We start from the raw sequence: 16086 nt of genomic DNA, 5'->3' as shown, positions 1-16086 counted from the left end.
CGTAATAAAACATCCTGAAAATTTCCATCATTTTTATTTACTTAGTGTAATCTCTAAATCTAGAGGGCGATAATTTTTAAACAATTTGTGAAATGTAAATATACAAACGTACAAAATCTAGTCTTCCCTTAATATCTTTTTTGCAACAAAACTGGATATACATTTTTTTTCTTTTTGAATAACGCCTAACAAAGAATTTTTTCAATAATACTTTGGATAAGAAAAACGAAAATAATTTATGTACACAATTACACAAATAAAAAGGATTGATTTTCATTGGGTTGTTCGATTTATCTACTATAAAAATGAATAAAGACATAACTAACTTTTAAAAAATATAAATGAATCGCAATCACAACAAAGAATCATTAAAACAATATCCTTAATGGCCGTTGAAAACAGTAATTGACATAATTTTATGAGAAAGTCTGCAACCGCCATCAAGAATACAATCGTCTTTAATTTAATGTGCACACGTATAAATATACCTATAAATTATCTAAAAAAATACAACGGTAAAAAAAATAATTACCCTTAATCACATAAGTATTATCAAGGTCGCTGACATACCGTCCGGTGTTTTGTGAGGGAAAACGGGGCCTTCAAACCGAATCATAAGTAACAAAGTATCTTATTTACTTGTGCATTTTTTCAACGAAAAGTTGGTCCCTTTCGCCTAATTTTTATTTAAACGACTTCGATTAGTTCACAAAACACCGGACGACATGTCGTACCGACTATTTACACACCACACCACAACCTGATGACCTCTGGTACCAAACGAAGCCTACCACCCTTACGTTTATCCCTCGAGAAACGAAAAAATCGACTCTCCCTTTAAGGCTGTGATGTGAACGATTAGTATAAGGGCGTTTAAACTCCGCCGATTGGTCAGAGCAGGGTGCATCGGGACAGCCAATTCGTTGGCTTTCGTTGTGGTTCTGTGGCTTTCAACTGGTGGCCGCCTTTCGGGGGATTGCTCGCCTCCTAATCACAACGTAAAAAATAATACTAAGAAATATGTAAATAAAAAGGCAAAAAAGTAACATGAATACTAAAAGATGTTTCAAATTCAGTTTTTAGGTTCAAATAAAATTCAAATGTAAATATTCCAACACCGGTTTTAGTTTAGTTTGAAAAAGTATTTACCAATTAAACGGACATTCATTCAATCACTGGAATGTAAACAAATAAAATTTATGTTAGCTTAAAAGACACTTTGAAGATAATAATTAAGTATACAATTTTTTTAATACATTTATTTCAAAATACATTCCAATATTAAATGCAGGTGATTTTAAAATACACAACAATACTTAACTGGTACATGTCGAAAACGTGTAGACAGACACTTATTAAAATTAATATCAGTGGCTCAAATCTGCCAAATAATTAAATTTTCATACATACCTGTCCGAATTTTTTACTTTACGCCAATGATGACGCTAAATGATGATATCATCATCACATCAACAAAGAGCTAGTGGCTATATTCACTTTTTGAAAGTAAATTTTCGTAACGATTACTCTTTTATTTTGGATTATTTTTACGAACGAATATTTTTTCATGACATAATTATAATTAATATCAATTATTTACAATTATATAATATTATATTAATTAATTAATTAACATAATAAACCTTAAAGGTAATATGTACACTTGAGTGCAAAAAAACGCAAATTGTCAAATTGTCTAATTTTTCAGAGATTTACATAGTGAGAAAAAGGTTATATCAAAAAAGGTTAAAAAACTATCAAAAGAAATGTCGTATTTAGTGGTCTTGCCAGTGCAGTGTCATAGTCAGTGTTAAAAACAAAATAGAAAAACTTGATAGCAGTTTGGAAGATGCCTGACAATTATGAGATTGTGAATTGTGAGAAAGACAACGTCAAAATTTGTTAACAGGCCAACATTATAAAAAAATTGAGATATCGAAATAATTATATAACAAAATAATTTGGGACTAGAATGATCACGGCTTTGATGAATTCAAACAAGTGGTTTCAAGTGAGCGCAATTATACCTATGCACGTAATTTTGTAACGTAGGTTTACAAATCAAAACATATACTACAAAGCTTATTTGCAATACCCACAATCTCATTTGAACACTTTCATTTCCGATTTATGTAAAAAAATCAGTTTCACATTTTCAAAATCTTTTTAAAGTTATTGTTATTACATTTTTGTCACATTTGTTTTGAAAACGATTTCTATTTTATTATTGCATTATTTCAAGTTCAATTGCTGTACTAAATTTTTAGTGTCCGGTGTTTCACCGGTTTTATCACCGTTTAAAATTTGAGAAAAAACAATGATCTTACCATAAATATATTTATTATTTATTTATTATATATTTATTATTTATTTATATATTTATTAAGTATCGGATACGTGTCTTTAACTTAATACTTCCATATTATATACATACCGACTACATATTACATTACGAAGGTTAAATTAATGAAGTACTGATAGCTTTTTTATGAAACAAGTGCAAAAAACAAATACGTCAATAATTTCAAAACGATAATTTATTTACGTAGCATTCAATTAGTAACGAAATGTTTAAAATGTTTTTTCCAAAAATGCAGAAATATTAGTTCACAAAATATATTTTTTTGTGTAGGCCGTAAATAATAGGTCAGGTTTATAACTCTTGTAATATTTTGTTTTCAACATAGGAACCGCCACCTACGTTCAAATGTATTACGAGAGTACTTATGTATGTAAATATGCATTTGTAAATTTATGGCTACTTTATTTTGGAAGTTATTCACAAAAAGTTTAAACATTCAAAATATTAAAACATACTTCCTTGAAATTAAACTTTCGGCGATTTTAATTTCTTTCTCGATAAAAGGACATTCAACTGAGTTAAAAGTTCCCATGAGAAAAAAATAGTTTGTGTCTTTTGTCATGAGATATAGCTCTTCAAAGGTTAGATCTTTGTGTTAGTTTTTGGTCGTTCAGATCATGTATTCTTGAATTTAATTAGCAGAAACGGCAGATCTTGCAACATTAAATAGATACTTGTTGAAAAAATCACCAATTTATGTTTTATGGTGTACAAAACATTTAACAAACTACCAAATTCAACAATAAATTAAATCCAACAACATCGGAAACAAAAGAGCTCAAGGTGCTATAAATGATGATATAGAAATTGTCAGTTCTGTTTTTCTCAGAAAAAAAATCGGCATTAATTTTTGTACCTAGCTGAAAGTCTTCTATCACCATTCCACCATTGTATGTATTTCCCTCACAAATGTACATCTAATAATAAATATTAGTACCATCTACAGGAAATTCCATCTCAAAACTTTCAATTTGAAACACCTTTCCAACAAGCTTTATTTGTCCATGCAATTGCAATTACGCCATTGGTTAAAAAAATTCCTCTGACGTTAACATGAAAAAATTTCATTTCATCTTTAAAAACTTTCGCTTAGTATCTTGTTGATAGACAAATTGTCAATAAAAGATTTTTATGCTCCAACCGTGAAATTAATATTTACTCGTTATTTTCAATCACGATATTGTGGGCCCACGCCCGTTAAACATTAAGAGACGATTTATTAGGTATCACTTTTTCCGGTTCATAGTGATACAAATAAAGAACACCCAAAAAAAAAAACTATTAAACCATGCATTTTAATAAAGCGACCAATCATTTTAGCCAAGCACATGCTTAATCCAAAAAACAATTTACCTTCTGCCAATTCAAGGAGAGCAAGAAAAATAAATACAATTAGTTTTGAGATTCATATAAAGGTATAAGTAGGATGTTGGAACAAAACTTACCAATTTCTTTTCCATTTTCGCCTTGATATCTCTAGCTAAAGTAAAAAAGGCCTCTTCAACGCGTATGCTCGCTTTCGCACTGGTTTCAATGAATTTAATACCGTATTCAATCGCCAATTGTTCGCCCCTTTCTTTTGAAACTTGTCTTTTTTCTTCCAATTCACATTTATTACCCAACAACATTTTTTCCACATCCGCCGAGGCGTTCTCTTCGATGTTTCGTATCCAGTTTTTGATGTTTTCGAAACTTTTTTCGTTCGTTATATCGTAGACCAACATTATACCCATTGCCCCTCTGTAGTAAGCTGTTGTAATCGTCCTGAAGCGTTCCTGTCCAGCTGTGTCCCTAAACACACCTCAAAATTGAAAAAAAATATTTTTACGAAACAAGAACTTACCATATTTGCAGTTTAATTTTTTTACCATCGAGATCTATCGTCCTGATTTTAAAATCGATACCTGTAAACAAGAAGATTGTGATGTTTTGGTGCAAATGAGTTTAATTGTTTTAATTATAAGCTTCAATTAAGACAATAAACTGTCCTGTTTTCCACCGGAACTGACACTAATGAAAACACAAAAACTTTTGACAGGTGTCAATGCTCGCATCAAGTGTCTCCTGGAAGGTTTGACACCTGTCAATCTTGATTTTGTTAGTCAATGTTGATGTCATCTCATACTCAATTAACTCATTAGTCACGACACGGAGCATTAAAATTGTATTTCTCGTCACAATTGGATTATTGTTCGGCGCGACGCTGTCACAACTGTCTCGGGCGTTAGGTGTGGTGAGAAGATAACAAAGCCCCGTCACTACATCACCAAAAATCAAATCTCGGAACGACCACATTTAGAAACACAAGTTATGATTTAAAAAAGTTTGGTAAAATTATGCCCGAAGGTTTTACAGGTTGGGCCTCTTATAATACTCACCGATCGTCGAAATAAACGTCGTATTGAAAGCGTCCTCGGAAAATCGAAATAGAACACATGTTTTCCCAACGCCTGAGTCACCAATTAACAACAATTTAAAAAGATAATCGTATGTTTTTGCCATCTTTTGCCACACAAGACACTTTTTTGTTCTCTGCCGGGTCACTTCACGTCTTTAGCAACGACATTAGCAACCTGTCGCAATGTCACCAAAAGCAGACACAAATTTCCCCAGATGCGTATTGTTGGTTTCATAACTCAGAGATAAACAGGAAACAATTTTATTGCAACAATTAATTACAAGAAATTAACAGCTTTTTCAATTTGTATTCATTTTTTAAATTAATTGGGTTGCTAGCACCACGTGGCATCCAACTGACATTTGCCCAGAAACCATCTATATTGAAGCTGGTTCTCGGCAGAATAGTCCTCCCAGTTTACTTCCGCCCCAGGATTTAACTGAAAAAATATATAAAAATTAAAATAGGAAAACCATCTTCAGAGTACACGTATTAAACATATTAAACAATTATTTGCTACTTGTGGGAAATATTTAATGCTCTATTTATAAACTTTTTTTTGTTTTTTGTTTTTTTAAGTAACACTTAAAGAACCTACTTGACTTGGAGGGAATATCCTTTTGCAATCACCTCTATTCAAATGCTCTTTGTATGCATCCTTCAAATATTGAAGAGTATCTGCAGAGAGACAAGGTCTACACAACTGGCAAATTGACGAAGCGCAACCACTTTTACAAAGAGCACTGTTACATTCATTAGGGTACGTAACAAGGTTCTTCTCCGAAACCATCATTTCTTCTTCTGAGTGCGACCTAGAATGGGTATGGAAACGAAGTTTTAACGTTCTTAATTTTTACCTAACGGCAAGAGTGTCTTTCCGAATGCGCTCCCCAAGTCCTAATAGTCCCATAGCATTGTACAAAACCTGTTCATAGAGCAACTGATTAGGAGGAAAGTGTGCTGACGACAGATTGGGACTCATATTCGCCTCCAGTAAAAAAACGTTTAAATCTTCGTCGACTACAAAGTCAATTCGGATCAATTCAAAAAAGTTGCGTTTGGACTTGAATCTACAAATTTTAATTGCTATAAATATCACACGGTTTTACTGTTTTTTTTACTGTACTTGGATACGACGTCTAAAATTTTGGGTTCTTTATTTAGAATTAAAATCCTGATGGCGTCTTCAATTTGGTCCCAAATTTTTTTCGGAGTTTTCCCCTTCGCCCGAAGAAATGCGTTTAAGCTTTCCCTCATCCCAAATCCCAACTCATTATAATAATAATCTAGAGCTGGGACTTCCCAAATGGGGAGATAATCATCCCCGACTACATACTTATCAAGATTTTGAGGGTCAAACGGGTAGTACTTAACCGGACAAAACCTCAAAAGCGCGTCTCCGTTGTATACGTACACTCTCAAGGGATCAATTGAGGTAATAATCGTATAAATCCCGATATCGAATTTATGGCCACTGACTAGTAAAGGCTTATCGACAAATTCTTGAACAAATGTTCCCTCCGAGTTTAAATCAATTTCTTTAACCGGTCTTATTTTTATATTCCTATGATCATTGTTTTTTTGCACAAAACTAATATTAGGATGACTGTTGGCGTATTTGAGAAAGTCGTCTTTGTCTTGTGGTAACTTGAATGCCGGTGGAATGTACTTAAGTCTACTGACGGCTAAATCAACCTTATTTGTTATGTAACCACACCCTGGAAAATGATTGACTTTTTGGTGCGGCCTCAAATGATTCAGTTGTGGATAAAGTTTGCGAAATGGGTAGTCATGGGCCCATAATAGGTCCCAGTCAGTCGCATTCGGATCATTTTTATAACCGAGTCTGTTTAATATTATAAACACGTGCTTCAAATATCCGCTTTCCACATTTTTGCCATAAACCCAAAAAGTTTTATATCCGTCGGAAGTTGTAACTTGAGTGACATCTTCTAAGCGATTAAAGCACGTCCGGCATTCGTCTGCCGCTATTATTAATATCGTAACTACTGAAACTATTGCTATTAATACTGAAAGACTGTAATATCGTTCGTATTGTGACACAAAACTGTCTATGACACTGCTACGTCCATGTTTTCCCTAAAAATTCTACGTAAAGATTGCGATTGAAATATCACTTACTCACCTGTTTTGGTTTTGTCTCTGTGTTTTCGGACATTTTAACTGGCACTGCTGACGTAAAATTATGCTTTAACGGTACTTGTACACGTTATTAAGATCTCAATACCGGTCCTTGACTTTCTAGCTGTGACCTTGATAAGTTACACACTTTCATTTCCAATAGACCAGTGCAAATGTTCTTCAGAAAAACAGAATTTGAAAAATTATGGATTTATTAAGAACGTCATTCTAATGTAAGATTCACAAAACATTAAAAAATAAAACTTAACTTTCTTTTACAAAACATAATCCATTCACAAATTAAAAAAGTAACATAATTAACACTGATAATGAATAAACATCTCTCGTCTACTTGTTTTGGTTTTCGTATTTTGCAAGCTTAGATTTGTGTCCCTCTCTAAAAAGATGAATTCGAACATCGTTTATGGTACGTAATGGAGCACTATTGCAGAGTTCGCATACAATTTCTCTTTCTGTTGCCGACCTAAAAGAAAATGTAATTAAAAAAAAAATTTTTTCACCCTCAACATTGATTTAAAGAAATGAGAAAAGTAACTTTTTGCGTTATTTTAGTAAATCTACTGCGTATTCACTAACATTGTTGGGGAGACTAATGTTTTTAGGTGTTTTTACAGCTTAATGTACACCTCATATTTCTGTAAATTGTTTCTGAATATTGTCTAATCTTCGTCAAAATGAGAAAAACAATTTGTTTTCAGCTTTTTTTACAATTTTACATGACTTATTAATTAAATTTGAAAAAAAAAAGAAAATTCGAAAAAATTTTGATTTTTTTTTCAAAAATTAATCAGTATTGTTTCTTGAATTTTTTTACAAACTGAAAAAAATCAAAAAAATATTTTTGTTTAATTTTTTAATTTTAACAAAACTAATGCCAAATTGTAAAAAAAAAGCTGAAAAAAAAATGTTTTTCTCATTTTGACGAAGATTAGACAATATTCAGAAACAATATGTACGATTGTTCCTGTAAAACTTTGACCAATGGGTCCGAGACATCGGTTTGATGGATCGATTTAAAAATTTACAGGGATATGAGGGGTAAATTTAGTTGTTAAAACACCTAAAAACATTAATCTCCCCATCAATATTAGTGAATTCGCAGTACATTTACTAAAACAACGCAAAAACTTTTCACTGTCAGCAATTATTAACTAGTAATTTATTAATATTAAGAGCCATATTCACCAAAACCTTAATTCCTTCAGTTTTATATAAAAAAGTCTAGAGAAAACTGTATATTTAACTCGCTTGTTACTTAAACGTCTCAATAACAGAATATTCAGAATATAGCTCTGACCAGCGTGCCGACAATATTTTTGGTTTCGGTTTAACGAGGGGGTGCCAATAAACATATCGTAAAAAATCGTACAAATGATATATCTTTCGGCAGACTCTACTTTACTACTTTAATCTATAAAAAATCACTTTGTTACAAAATCAACAAAGGTTCAAACTACAGGCGAGATATTTCAGAATCTCAAAAGAACTCAAGTCTCACCTTCTCGCAATTTGATTAAGTTCTTCCAAATTCTTATTAATCGACATATTTTTGCGCTTATCATCGTTAAATTTGACAAACCACAGATAAGACCATATAGCCTCCTCATCATCGTCCATATCAATCCGGAGTATTTCCATATTATCCAAACCCTTATTCCACACATCAGCGAACTTGACATTAATCCGATCAACAGTTTGTTGTCTCATATGCAACAAACTGGAAGGACAAATCAGAAAACAGCGTCACAAAACAAACTCCTTACCGAAATAGTTCTTCTTTGAGACACCGTTGAGTTGTATATAAATCTTCAGGTACTGCCAACTCTTCGTGGATTTGACTCATCGTTTTAATAGCTGTATTCATGTAGTACCTCAATTCGTTTATCTGAAACATCCAATTAACGTTCCGTCTGTAATAACAATATTGCCAACCTTAGTAATCATTTCAGATCGCAAATCGGTATCAAGCACAAGACAAATATCATGCATGGGAAAATTGGCTCTTTCCGTGCCTTCCTTGTACCCCAATCCGCACAAAACTGAAGCCACTCGACTACCGTCAGGTGTCAGTTTTGGCTCCATCTGAGGACAGAATAGTAAAGTCATCAACATGGGAAGTCCAGGAATGTTTGGCATGATCGTCGTTTGCGATATTTTCATACTTGACGTTGTAGATGACTGCGAAACTTGTGCAGCGACAAGCAACCTTTAATTATTTTTTTAAATCCAGTTTCTACAGTCTTATTATTTACCTCGCGTGACAATCTTCAGGATTATCATCTAATATCACAGCATTGATAGAATCACCGTCGACGTGCACGGGCGCCCCTACAGTGGCCTGAACCAGACCACAAACTTTTATTTCAAGGGGGCTGAAAGGGCCCTTCAGTTCAATTATTTCAGTGGCTTCGCTCGACTCAGGCGCTTCGAAATCTACATAACTGTTCGAACTTAGAGTTTTGTTGTAAAGAGTACACATGTTGCTTGGATCTTCAGAACTTTGAACTTTGAGACGCATTTCGTGGTCCATCTATAATAGATTAAATATTTCGCAATTTCCACAATTAGTACTTACTTTCGATAGTTGACTTTCTTCACATTTTTGACCAAGTCCTTCATTGATCAACCATTGATTGAATGAGACCGAATTCGGACCAGGATTTTGCAGGAATAATTCAAGATGGACGACATCGTCAACCACCGAATACACCTACAACTGTGGTTAACCAAATTCATTTAAATAAGCAAAAAACATACTTTTGCATTCAGCAAAACACCAGTCGTTTTCCTCTTAAAAATATTATTGACCCTTTCAGTCCACAAAGCTTTTGGGTTTAGGACAAGATCTGGTTGCACTTCGCTAAGAACGCAACACATCGCGATGGGTTGGGCCCGACAATAATTGTTTTCTGGTAATTTATAAAGTCGGTTTATAGGAACTCTTTGCACATTTCCATAATCGATAAAGCGCACCTTTAACATTTTTTTTTAATTATTTGAGAATGTTTTTAACCCGCTTTGACATACCTGAGCAATGGGAGGTTGACCAGGTTCTTCGGCGATGACTTTGCATCTATAAAATTTACTGTCCTCGATAAAGGCTGCTGCATATATTTCGGTGTTGATTTTTATTTTTTCGCCAGCAGGTTCTAGAAATACTCCTGGACCGTTCAAAGCTGCAAAAATTTGATCAAGGAGAATACGAGTTTCTTCATTCCAATTCTGACAATAGAAGTGACCTGCATCAATAATCTGCAAGTATAAAAATATCAATAAACAATTGCAGTCAATTTCTCGTGTCATTTCTGAATTTGGCGAGTATAATAAAAAAATAGGATGTTGAATAATTCATAAAAAACTAGGTGTGTGGTTGGTAATAACTGAAATCGTTTGCTATTTTTTCTTCTTAGTTCACAAGTCAGGTTATGCAAATAGTACTCACATGGGTTACAATAATAGTGATATATTCTATATCTAGAGTAGGCAAAGGCGAATAGTCGACAGTCGTGAAACAATTAACATCTTCACTTTCCGAATTCTGTCGTTTCGCCTTAGTCATATTGGCAAACTCCCAGGCTTTGGTGTCTCTAAAATCAAAACGATCAAAATTGCAATTGTAACAACACAACACATCTTACGGTAAAATCTCTAAACGAAAAGGAACTCTCAACTGTCTTTTCCTCACAGCTGCATAAACCTCCGCAGCTATGTTACCCGAGACTGTTGCGATGTACTGTCTACCTTCAACTGTCACTTGTTCTGGTTGTCTAAAATTTTTATATTCGACGAAAACTTTGTTGCTTTGTGGATCAAAACCGATCCGGACGTTTGGGTTATCTTCGTCATTCATCAATTTTTTGATTTGTCTAACATAAATCTGTCCCGGTTGGTTCAATTTCATGTTAGTGAAATAAACAGTGTTGCAAGGATCGCGTCCGTTGAGTATTTTAACAGCTTCTCTTGCGTCGGCATTTCCAAAATCTGGTGATTTTATGAAATAATAAGGATAAAATGCGCCGCAAATTATGACTTTGAGAACTGTCGGTTTTTCCACGATAGATAGTGGAATACTAGCTGGTCCTGTCAATTGTTGAATTTTGAGTCGTTTTAAACGCGAATGAACCTCGCGAATTAGAATATCCCATTCTCTAAGTCCCTTGAAATTGACGAAATTTTTTTTGCACCAACTGATTTCTGCGTGGCTCGAACTGAACGCATTCTCTCGTTTCATATTCAGCCAAACCTATTCCAGAAAAGTAAAAAATTATAATAAAAAACACACACCACTCACATTGTACAAATTTAGTAAAATCATAAAGTCGCTGCAAGATCCATCAGCCCATGAAAGTTTCCACCTGTAAGTTCTAAACCTATCGTGGAAGTTTTGAACAAAGATATTTTTTGTCATACAACCAGCAGCTGTAAAACACAACCATTATTACCGCTTAAAAGTAATATTCGGACATACCCATGATCACAGCATCATCAAGGCAACTAAACATGTGACCCAAGATAATCAATTTGGATAAATGTATGTCGATAGGAAGCGAACCCATCACTCGTCCCATGAAGGTAATATCACCATCAGCGGCGGTAAAGTGGCCTCTACAAGTTTGCAGCAAAGCTCCCACTTCTTTCAAATGCCAGACACATCGTTCTACATCTTTTAAATTTGGAGGACTTATGGCCAACGACAGGACATTTTTGGGAGTATCGTTTAAACCCAACAATTTCATATAGAGAATGACGTTCTCTAAAGGTGCTCTTTGGAGTTCAGGAATAGTACTTTGTTTCATTTCATGCTGTTCGGTAAAATATTATAGATATAATGGAATAATAAGAAAAAAATAAAAGCAAACTGTTTTAGGGTTTTGTAATACTAACCAGATAAAAATTGGCTGGGACCACACGATACACTCTGCCATTGGCTACACGGCCAACTCTCCCCGCTCTCTGGATACAGTTTGTATGAGATGCCCACTGAAGACTTAAACTTGAAAATTTTGTTACTTCGTTTACCACCAGATTTTTCGTGAGACAAAAATCGATCACTAAAATTGTTTCATTTAAATTGTGCAGACAATTGAAGCTAACAATAAAGAAACATGTAAGTTGTACCGTCATACTATTTATTCATGAAACAAAGAGTTTTTCTCTAGACAATTCAATTAATATAACGGCAATTTTGATCATTATAATTTATGAAATTTTTTTAATAAAAAAATTCATTGAGATTATACTGACATGGGTTTCATTTATAGTCAAATTATTATTAATTTTTCATTATTTTGTTTAATTTGTTTTAATAATCAGTGACACAAACGCTACATTAGGATGTTATTTTATTCACATGCAAATTTGGATAACTATTGACCTTCTCAGTCTCAGAAAGACAAAATGTTATAGAATGAATTTGGTACTAAAAATCTACCAGCAGACACTAGTAATTACTACAATTTATTACCATTATTATTATTAATTTTTCTTCCAATTGAAATTACTTAAACCTTACCGAAATTGACATCAGGAACTGTAACGGAACTTTCCGCAATATTAGTCGACAGTATAATTTTTCTGCATCCTGGTCGCGGTTTCTGGAAAGCTTTGATCATGTGCTCATGTGCTAGAGATGAGTGTAAGGGAATAATTTCCCATTCAAGAACGGAAGTGTTTCTAAAAATTGCTTCTAAACATCGAAACATTTTGGAAAGACATGAAATTCATACTTCTCCCTCATTAAAACTTTATGCATTTCTTCAATTTCGTGAAAACCTGGTAAAAACACTAAAACACTTCCATTAATACGTTCCGTCGGGTTCAATTTACTTTCATTTTCTTCTAATTTATCAAAAAGACTAATCAATTTCGCACATACGTCGTACTGTTCTTTGTGCATACAAGGCTCTTCAAAGTTGTATGAAGGCATCTAAAAAAAGTTTCAAGTAACAATTTTGGTTTCAAATGCAAGTCTTACCGCAGAAGCAAAATGTTCATTGTAATAAACGCTGATTTTAAATTCGCTTTTCTTAGTGACGGGTAACACCGGAGCCAGTAAATACTGGTGAGGATTATTGCGTGGGATGCTTCGAAAATAGTAAGCAAAATCTTGAGCTTCCATGGTTGCAGACATGAGAATTATCTGTCAAAATTTAGAAATATTCTAAATACACCACTAACTTACCTTAACTGACGGTGAGTTCGTAAAGAGGTATTTTCTTACAATTAAAAGCAAAAAGTCGAGAGTTTTGCTCCGTTCGTGTACTTCGTCAATAATCACATGAGTATATCTGTTCAAATTTTTTTGAGAAATCAATTTTTGTAACAGAACTTCTGTTGTCACGTAAGTTAAAATCACATCTTCGCTGACATTTTTATCGAGACCTACCTACAATACCAAATTTTTGTAATTATTATTTCTTTTTTTGCATGAGACATACTTGATAACCACAAACTGTTCCTAAGGCCCACCCCCGCTCTTCACAGACTCGTTGTGCAATATTGATAGCAGCTATTCTTCTAGGTTGAGTAACTACAATATTGCATGGCGATTTTGTGGCTCTACAATGGTCTAAAATGTACTGTGGCACTTGAGTAGTTTTACCACAGCCTGTAGGTCCGTGAATAATTACAACGGAGTTGGTGTTAATCATGTCAAGAATCTAAAGAATTCAAAATTATATTTAAACCTGTTTATCGTGAAAGACCAACTCACTTTATTACGAGACGAATCAATAGGTAACTCTTTTTTGTAATAAGTGTCAAATTTGTAAGTTTCAAAAACTTTAGGAACATGAAGAAGTTCCATGATGTCTGTGCCCAATAGTGACTCTTCATGACCATCGTCAATATCGGTAAGACCACCACCAGAAGAACACGGTGCCTATATTAAAATTACTTTGTTAAAAAACTCCTCTGCACATGTTACAATTAATGTGCAAATTTGCTACTCTATAAACAACCAAGTTTGCATATTAAGACAGTTTATAAACTAGCCAAACCAGCTACTTTAACACTAAAATTCAACTAAATTAGCGACTCAACACACCTAATTCAGTTAACTTTTAGTTTCTTAATTGTTCTATACTTATAATTTAAATTTCCTTTTATATTTTAGTTTGCAAACTAGAAAAAAAAAACTATCTATCTAAATAAAAGTAGTTTATAAACTTGCCAAGTTCACATTAGCCGTAACATACAAAGATTTTTTAGACATTAAATATTAAGTTTGACTTTTTAAGAAAGTAAGCATTGTTGGCTTATAAGCTAGTATTGGCTTATAAGTCAACAATGCATGTCCCCAAGTTTGCTGAACATTTTCAATCTACAAATAATTTCTAAAATTTTATTTTGAATGTTTCTGAGCTTAATTTGTAAAATGTACATTTTCTTTTGAATACCTGAAACCTACGGAGAAGTGCTTTGCAATGTGGCTCTATGGACTTCAAAAATGTATTGACAGTAATGGTGATTACTAGAGTTTCTATATCTGAATAGAGAAACTCCAGTGATTACAATATGTAGAAAAGCCTCATAATGTTTAAATGTTTAAGCATGTGTTTCCTATCTTTAAACTCATAAATTAAGAAAATTTTTGTTAGTCCCCTCGTATTAATTAAAGTTTTTGACCAGAACTTACTTCTGCTTCAGGAAAGTAGGTGTTCAATTCTTTTTTAATGTATTCCTGTTGTTCAGTGTCTGATTCTGATTCAGAATCGGAAGTGTCATAGTTATTTTCTTCAGGTATTTCATAATCCATGATTCCATTTACAACACCTAACACAGGGACAGGTTCAATCCTGTCGTTTAAGAAATCAGAGAGTAAATCACTCATTTTGCCCAAAAGAAGATAACACAAAACAAATATAAACGTAACCTCAACTGCAGTAACAAAATAGCAGTTTGTTAACAAGTGTAATTTCTATAATTGTTTATGCATTTCTGCTGCATAACACCTGTACACAAATAAGAAATCTCATTTTCTTATTATTTTCTTTCCTTTCACGAATTCTAAAAAACGAACACTATTATACCACAGTCAAAAAAAGTAAGAAAACCACAAAACCACTGACAAAACACATACCTAAACCACGTGACCGCTTGTTTAACAGTGCTACCAAACCTTTTTTGTTTGTTGAAAAATATTATTCCCTAGGTTTGAAAGGAGGACATGTGGTCTGTGGTCTCTGCAGTGTTCTAACCTTAAATGTATTCCGTTTATATTCTAACATATTAACTTAAAAAATGACCATAATGCCCAAAGTAATAGAAACTAACGGTTCGCTAGTGCTTTTACACGTATTTTCAAAAATAGTTTATTTTTCTGTTGTAGATTCAGAAGAAAGTGTTGCAAGTAGTGAAAATGAAGTAGAATCTGTTGTATCAGACACTGATAATACTCCCGGTACAACGAATGCAGGATGGGCGGACTCTATAGCGAAAATTTTAAAAACAAACAAGCCAAAAGGCAAAAAAACTTTAGTTTTATCCAAAGCAAAGAAATTAACAGATGTTAAAAGAAAGAAAACGGTACCTACTGGGTTTGAAGTGGCTACTGCAGATGGAGATGTCAAACAAGAAGAAATTGAAGTTGAGGATAATGAAACTAGTGAACAATCAATTAAACGAAAGGTTTGTTATTTCATTTGTATAATTGTATTTTTCACCAAGTTATAATTTAAGAAACAAGAGCTGCCTAACCTGAGGGTGAAACCAAATATTTTGGAGAAAGACCGGGAAAGAACGTTATCAAAAATTGCCACAAGGGGTGTAGTTCAGTTATTCAATGCTGTCAGAACACAACAAAAAGATATTAGTAAAAAGTTAGATGAAGCTGGGCCTTTGGAAGTGAGAAAAGAGAAAGTTTTAAAAAGTATCGACAAAAGAGCATTTTTGGACGTGTTAATGGGAGAAAAATCACAAGTTGTGAGTGATAAAGCTGACAATAGCATTCAGAAAAGTGAAGAATCAACTTGGAGTGTTTTACGCGATGATTTCATGATGGGGGCAAAAATGAAAGACTGGGATAAAGAGCTTGAAGAAGAAATGGAAACCGAGCAACAGGCTGAAGTGGAGTCTGAGTAATTTTTTTTGTATAAATGTAAAATAAAATTTTATATTTGAAAATCTCGCTTCTGCGCAGTTTTTTTCCTGTTATCTTGTATTA

At 33.4% G+C, this 16086-nt stretch overlaps 4 protein-coding genes across 5 annotated transcripts; 1 reads left to right on the top strand and 3 right to left on the bottom strand.

The window, feature by feature from the left end:
- Nucleotides 1-17: 17 nt before the first annotated feature.
- Nucleotides 18-4942, bottom strand: LOC123011771 (ras-related protein Rab-8A). 2 transcript variants are annotated; one of them, XM_044409389.1, is made up of 5 exons: nt 4741-4942; nt 4206-4266; nt 3808-4153; nt 3716-3718; nt 18-987 (listed from the first exon to the last, which is right to left on the bottom strand). In XM_044409389.1, the coding sequence occupies exons 1-5, from the start codon at nt 4862-4864 to the stop codon at nt 892-894; spliced, it is 630 nt and encodes a 209-aa protein (XP_044265324.1). In that variant the 5' UTR covers nt 4865-4942; the 3' UTR covers nt 18-891. The 2 variants fall into 2 exon arrangements, with proteins under 2 accessions (XP_044265324.1, XP_044265325.1); XM_044409390.1 differs by lacking the exon at nt 3716-3718.
- Nucleotides 4943-5005: 63 nt separating this feature from the next.
- Nucleotides 5006-7058, bottom strand: LOC123010880 (probable tubulin polyglutamylase ttll-15). The gene is made up of 5 exons (XM_044408050.1): nt 6907-7058; nt 5887-6860; nt 5618-5830; nt 5359-5572; nt 5006-5199 (listed from the first exon to the last, which is right to left on the bottom strand). The coding sequence occupies exons 1-5, from the start codon at nt 6937-6939 to the stop codon at nt 5095-5097; spliced, it is 1539 nt and encodes a 512-aa protein (XP_044263985.1). The 5' UTR covers nt 6940-7058; the 3' UTR covers nt 5006-5094.
- A 38-nt stretch (nt 7059-7096) lies between these two features.
- LOC123010879 (probable ATP-dependent RNA helicase spindle-E) lies at nt 7097-14976 on the bottom strand. The gene is made up of 20 exons (XM_044408049.1): nt 14560-14976; nt 13636-13803; nt 13361-13582; nt 13105-13308; nt 12898-13062; nt 12650-12849; nt 12436-12596; nt 11808-11974; nt 11392-11725; nt 11215-11342; nt 10562-11166; nt 10366-10510; nt 9951-10175; nt 9681-9896; nt 9499-9633; nt 9176-9453; nt 8856-9129; nt 8687-8808; nt 8422-8640; nt 7097-7386 (listed from the first exon to the last, which is right to left on the bottom strand). Exons 1-20 carry the CDS (start codon nt 14752-14754, stop codon nt 7251-7253), a joined length of 4299 nt encoding a protein of 1432 aa, XP_044263984.1. The 5' UTR covers nt 14755-14976; the 3' UTR covers nt 7097-7250.
- Nucleotides 14977-15063: 87 nt separating this feature from the next.
- LOC123010830 (RRP15-like protein) lies at nt 15064-16050 on the top strand. Its single transcript, XM_044407976.1, has 3 exons — nt 15064-15198; nt 15253-15551; nt 15603-16050. The coding sequence occupies exons 1-3, from the start codon at nt 15165-15167 to the stop codon at nt 16002-16004; spliced, it is 735 nt and encodes a 244-aa protein (XP_044263911.1). The 5' UTR covers nt 15064-15164; the 3' UTR covers nt 16005-16050.
- The last annotated feature ends 36 nt before the right edge of the window (nt 16051-16086 follow it).

Source organism: Tribolium madens, unplaced genomic scaffold (genome assembly GCF_015345945.1).
Source record: "Tribolium madens isolate multiple individuals breed KSU strain unplaced genomic scaffold, Tmad_KSU_1.1 Scaffold_91;HRSCAF=231;Tcas5.2_LG7, whole genome shotgun sequence".
NCBI classification, from domain to species: Eukaryota; Metazoa; Arthropoda; class Insecta; order Coleoptera; family Tenebrionidae; genus Tribolium; species Tribolium madens.
This window is presented reverse-complemented; position numbering and strand designations above follow the sequence as displayed.

Excerpts from the sequence above, each read along its gene's own strand:
- LOC123010879 (XM_044408049.1), bottom strand. The coding sequence starts at position 14,754 with ATGAGTGATTTACTCTCTGATTTCTTAAACGACAGGATTGAACCTGTC. Across the intron at positions 9,634-9,680 it reads GTGTTTTGCTGAATGCAAAA|GTGTATTCGGTGGTTGACGA; the intron begins GTATGTTTTTTG and ends CCACAGTTGTAG. Across the intron at positions 8,641-8,686 it reads CTCAAAGAAGAACTATTTCG|TTTGTTGCATATGAGACAAC; the intron begins GTAAGGAGTTTG and ends TTGTCCTTCCAG.
- LOC123011771 (XM_044409389.1), bottom strand. The coding sequence starts at position 4,864 with ATGGCAAAAACATACGATTATCTTTTTAAATTGTTGTTAATTGGTGAC. Across the intron at positions 4,267-4,740 it reads GACGTTTATTTCGACGATCG|GTATCGATTTTAAAATCAGG; the intron begins GTGAGTATTATA and ends TCTTGTTTACAG. Across the intron at positions 4,154-4,205 it reads AAAATTAAACTGCAAATATG|GGACACAGCTGGACAGGAAC; the intron begins GTAAGTTCTTGT and ends AGGTGTGTTTAG.
- LOC123010880 (XM_044408050.1), bottom strand. The coding sequence starts at position 6,939 with ATGTCCGAAAACACAGAGACAAAACCAAAACAG. Across the intron at positions 6,861-6,906 it reads CAGAGACAAAACCAAAACAG|GGAAAACATGGACGTAGCAG; the intron begins GTGAGTAAGTGA and ends TAGAATTTTTAG. Across the intron at positions 5,200-5,358 it reads GGATATTCCCTCCAAGTCAA|TTAAATCCTGGGGCGGAAGT; the intron begins GTAGGTTCTTTA and ends ATATTTTTTCAG.
- LOC123010830 (XM_044407976.1), top strand. The coding sequence starts at position 15,165 with ATGACCATAATGCCCAAAGTAATAGAAACTAACG. Across the intron at positions 15,199-15,252 it reads CAAAGTAATAGAAACTAACG|ATTCAGAAGAAAGTGTTGCA; the intron begins GTTCGCTAGTGC and ends TTTCTGTTGTAG. Across the intron at positions 15,552-15,602 it reads AACAATCAATTAAACGAAAG|AAACAAGAGCTGCCTAACCT; the intron begins GTTTGTTATTTC and ends TTATAATTTAAG.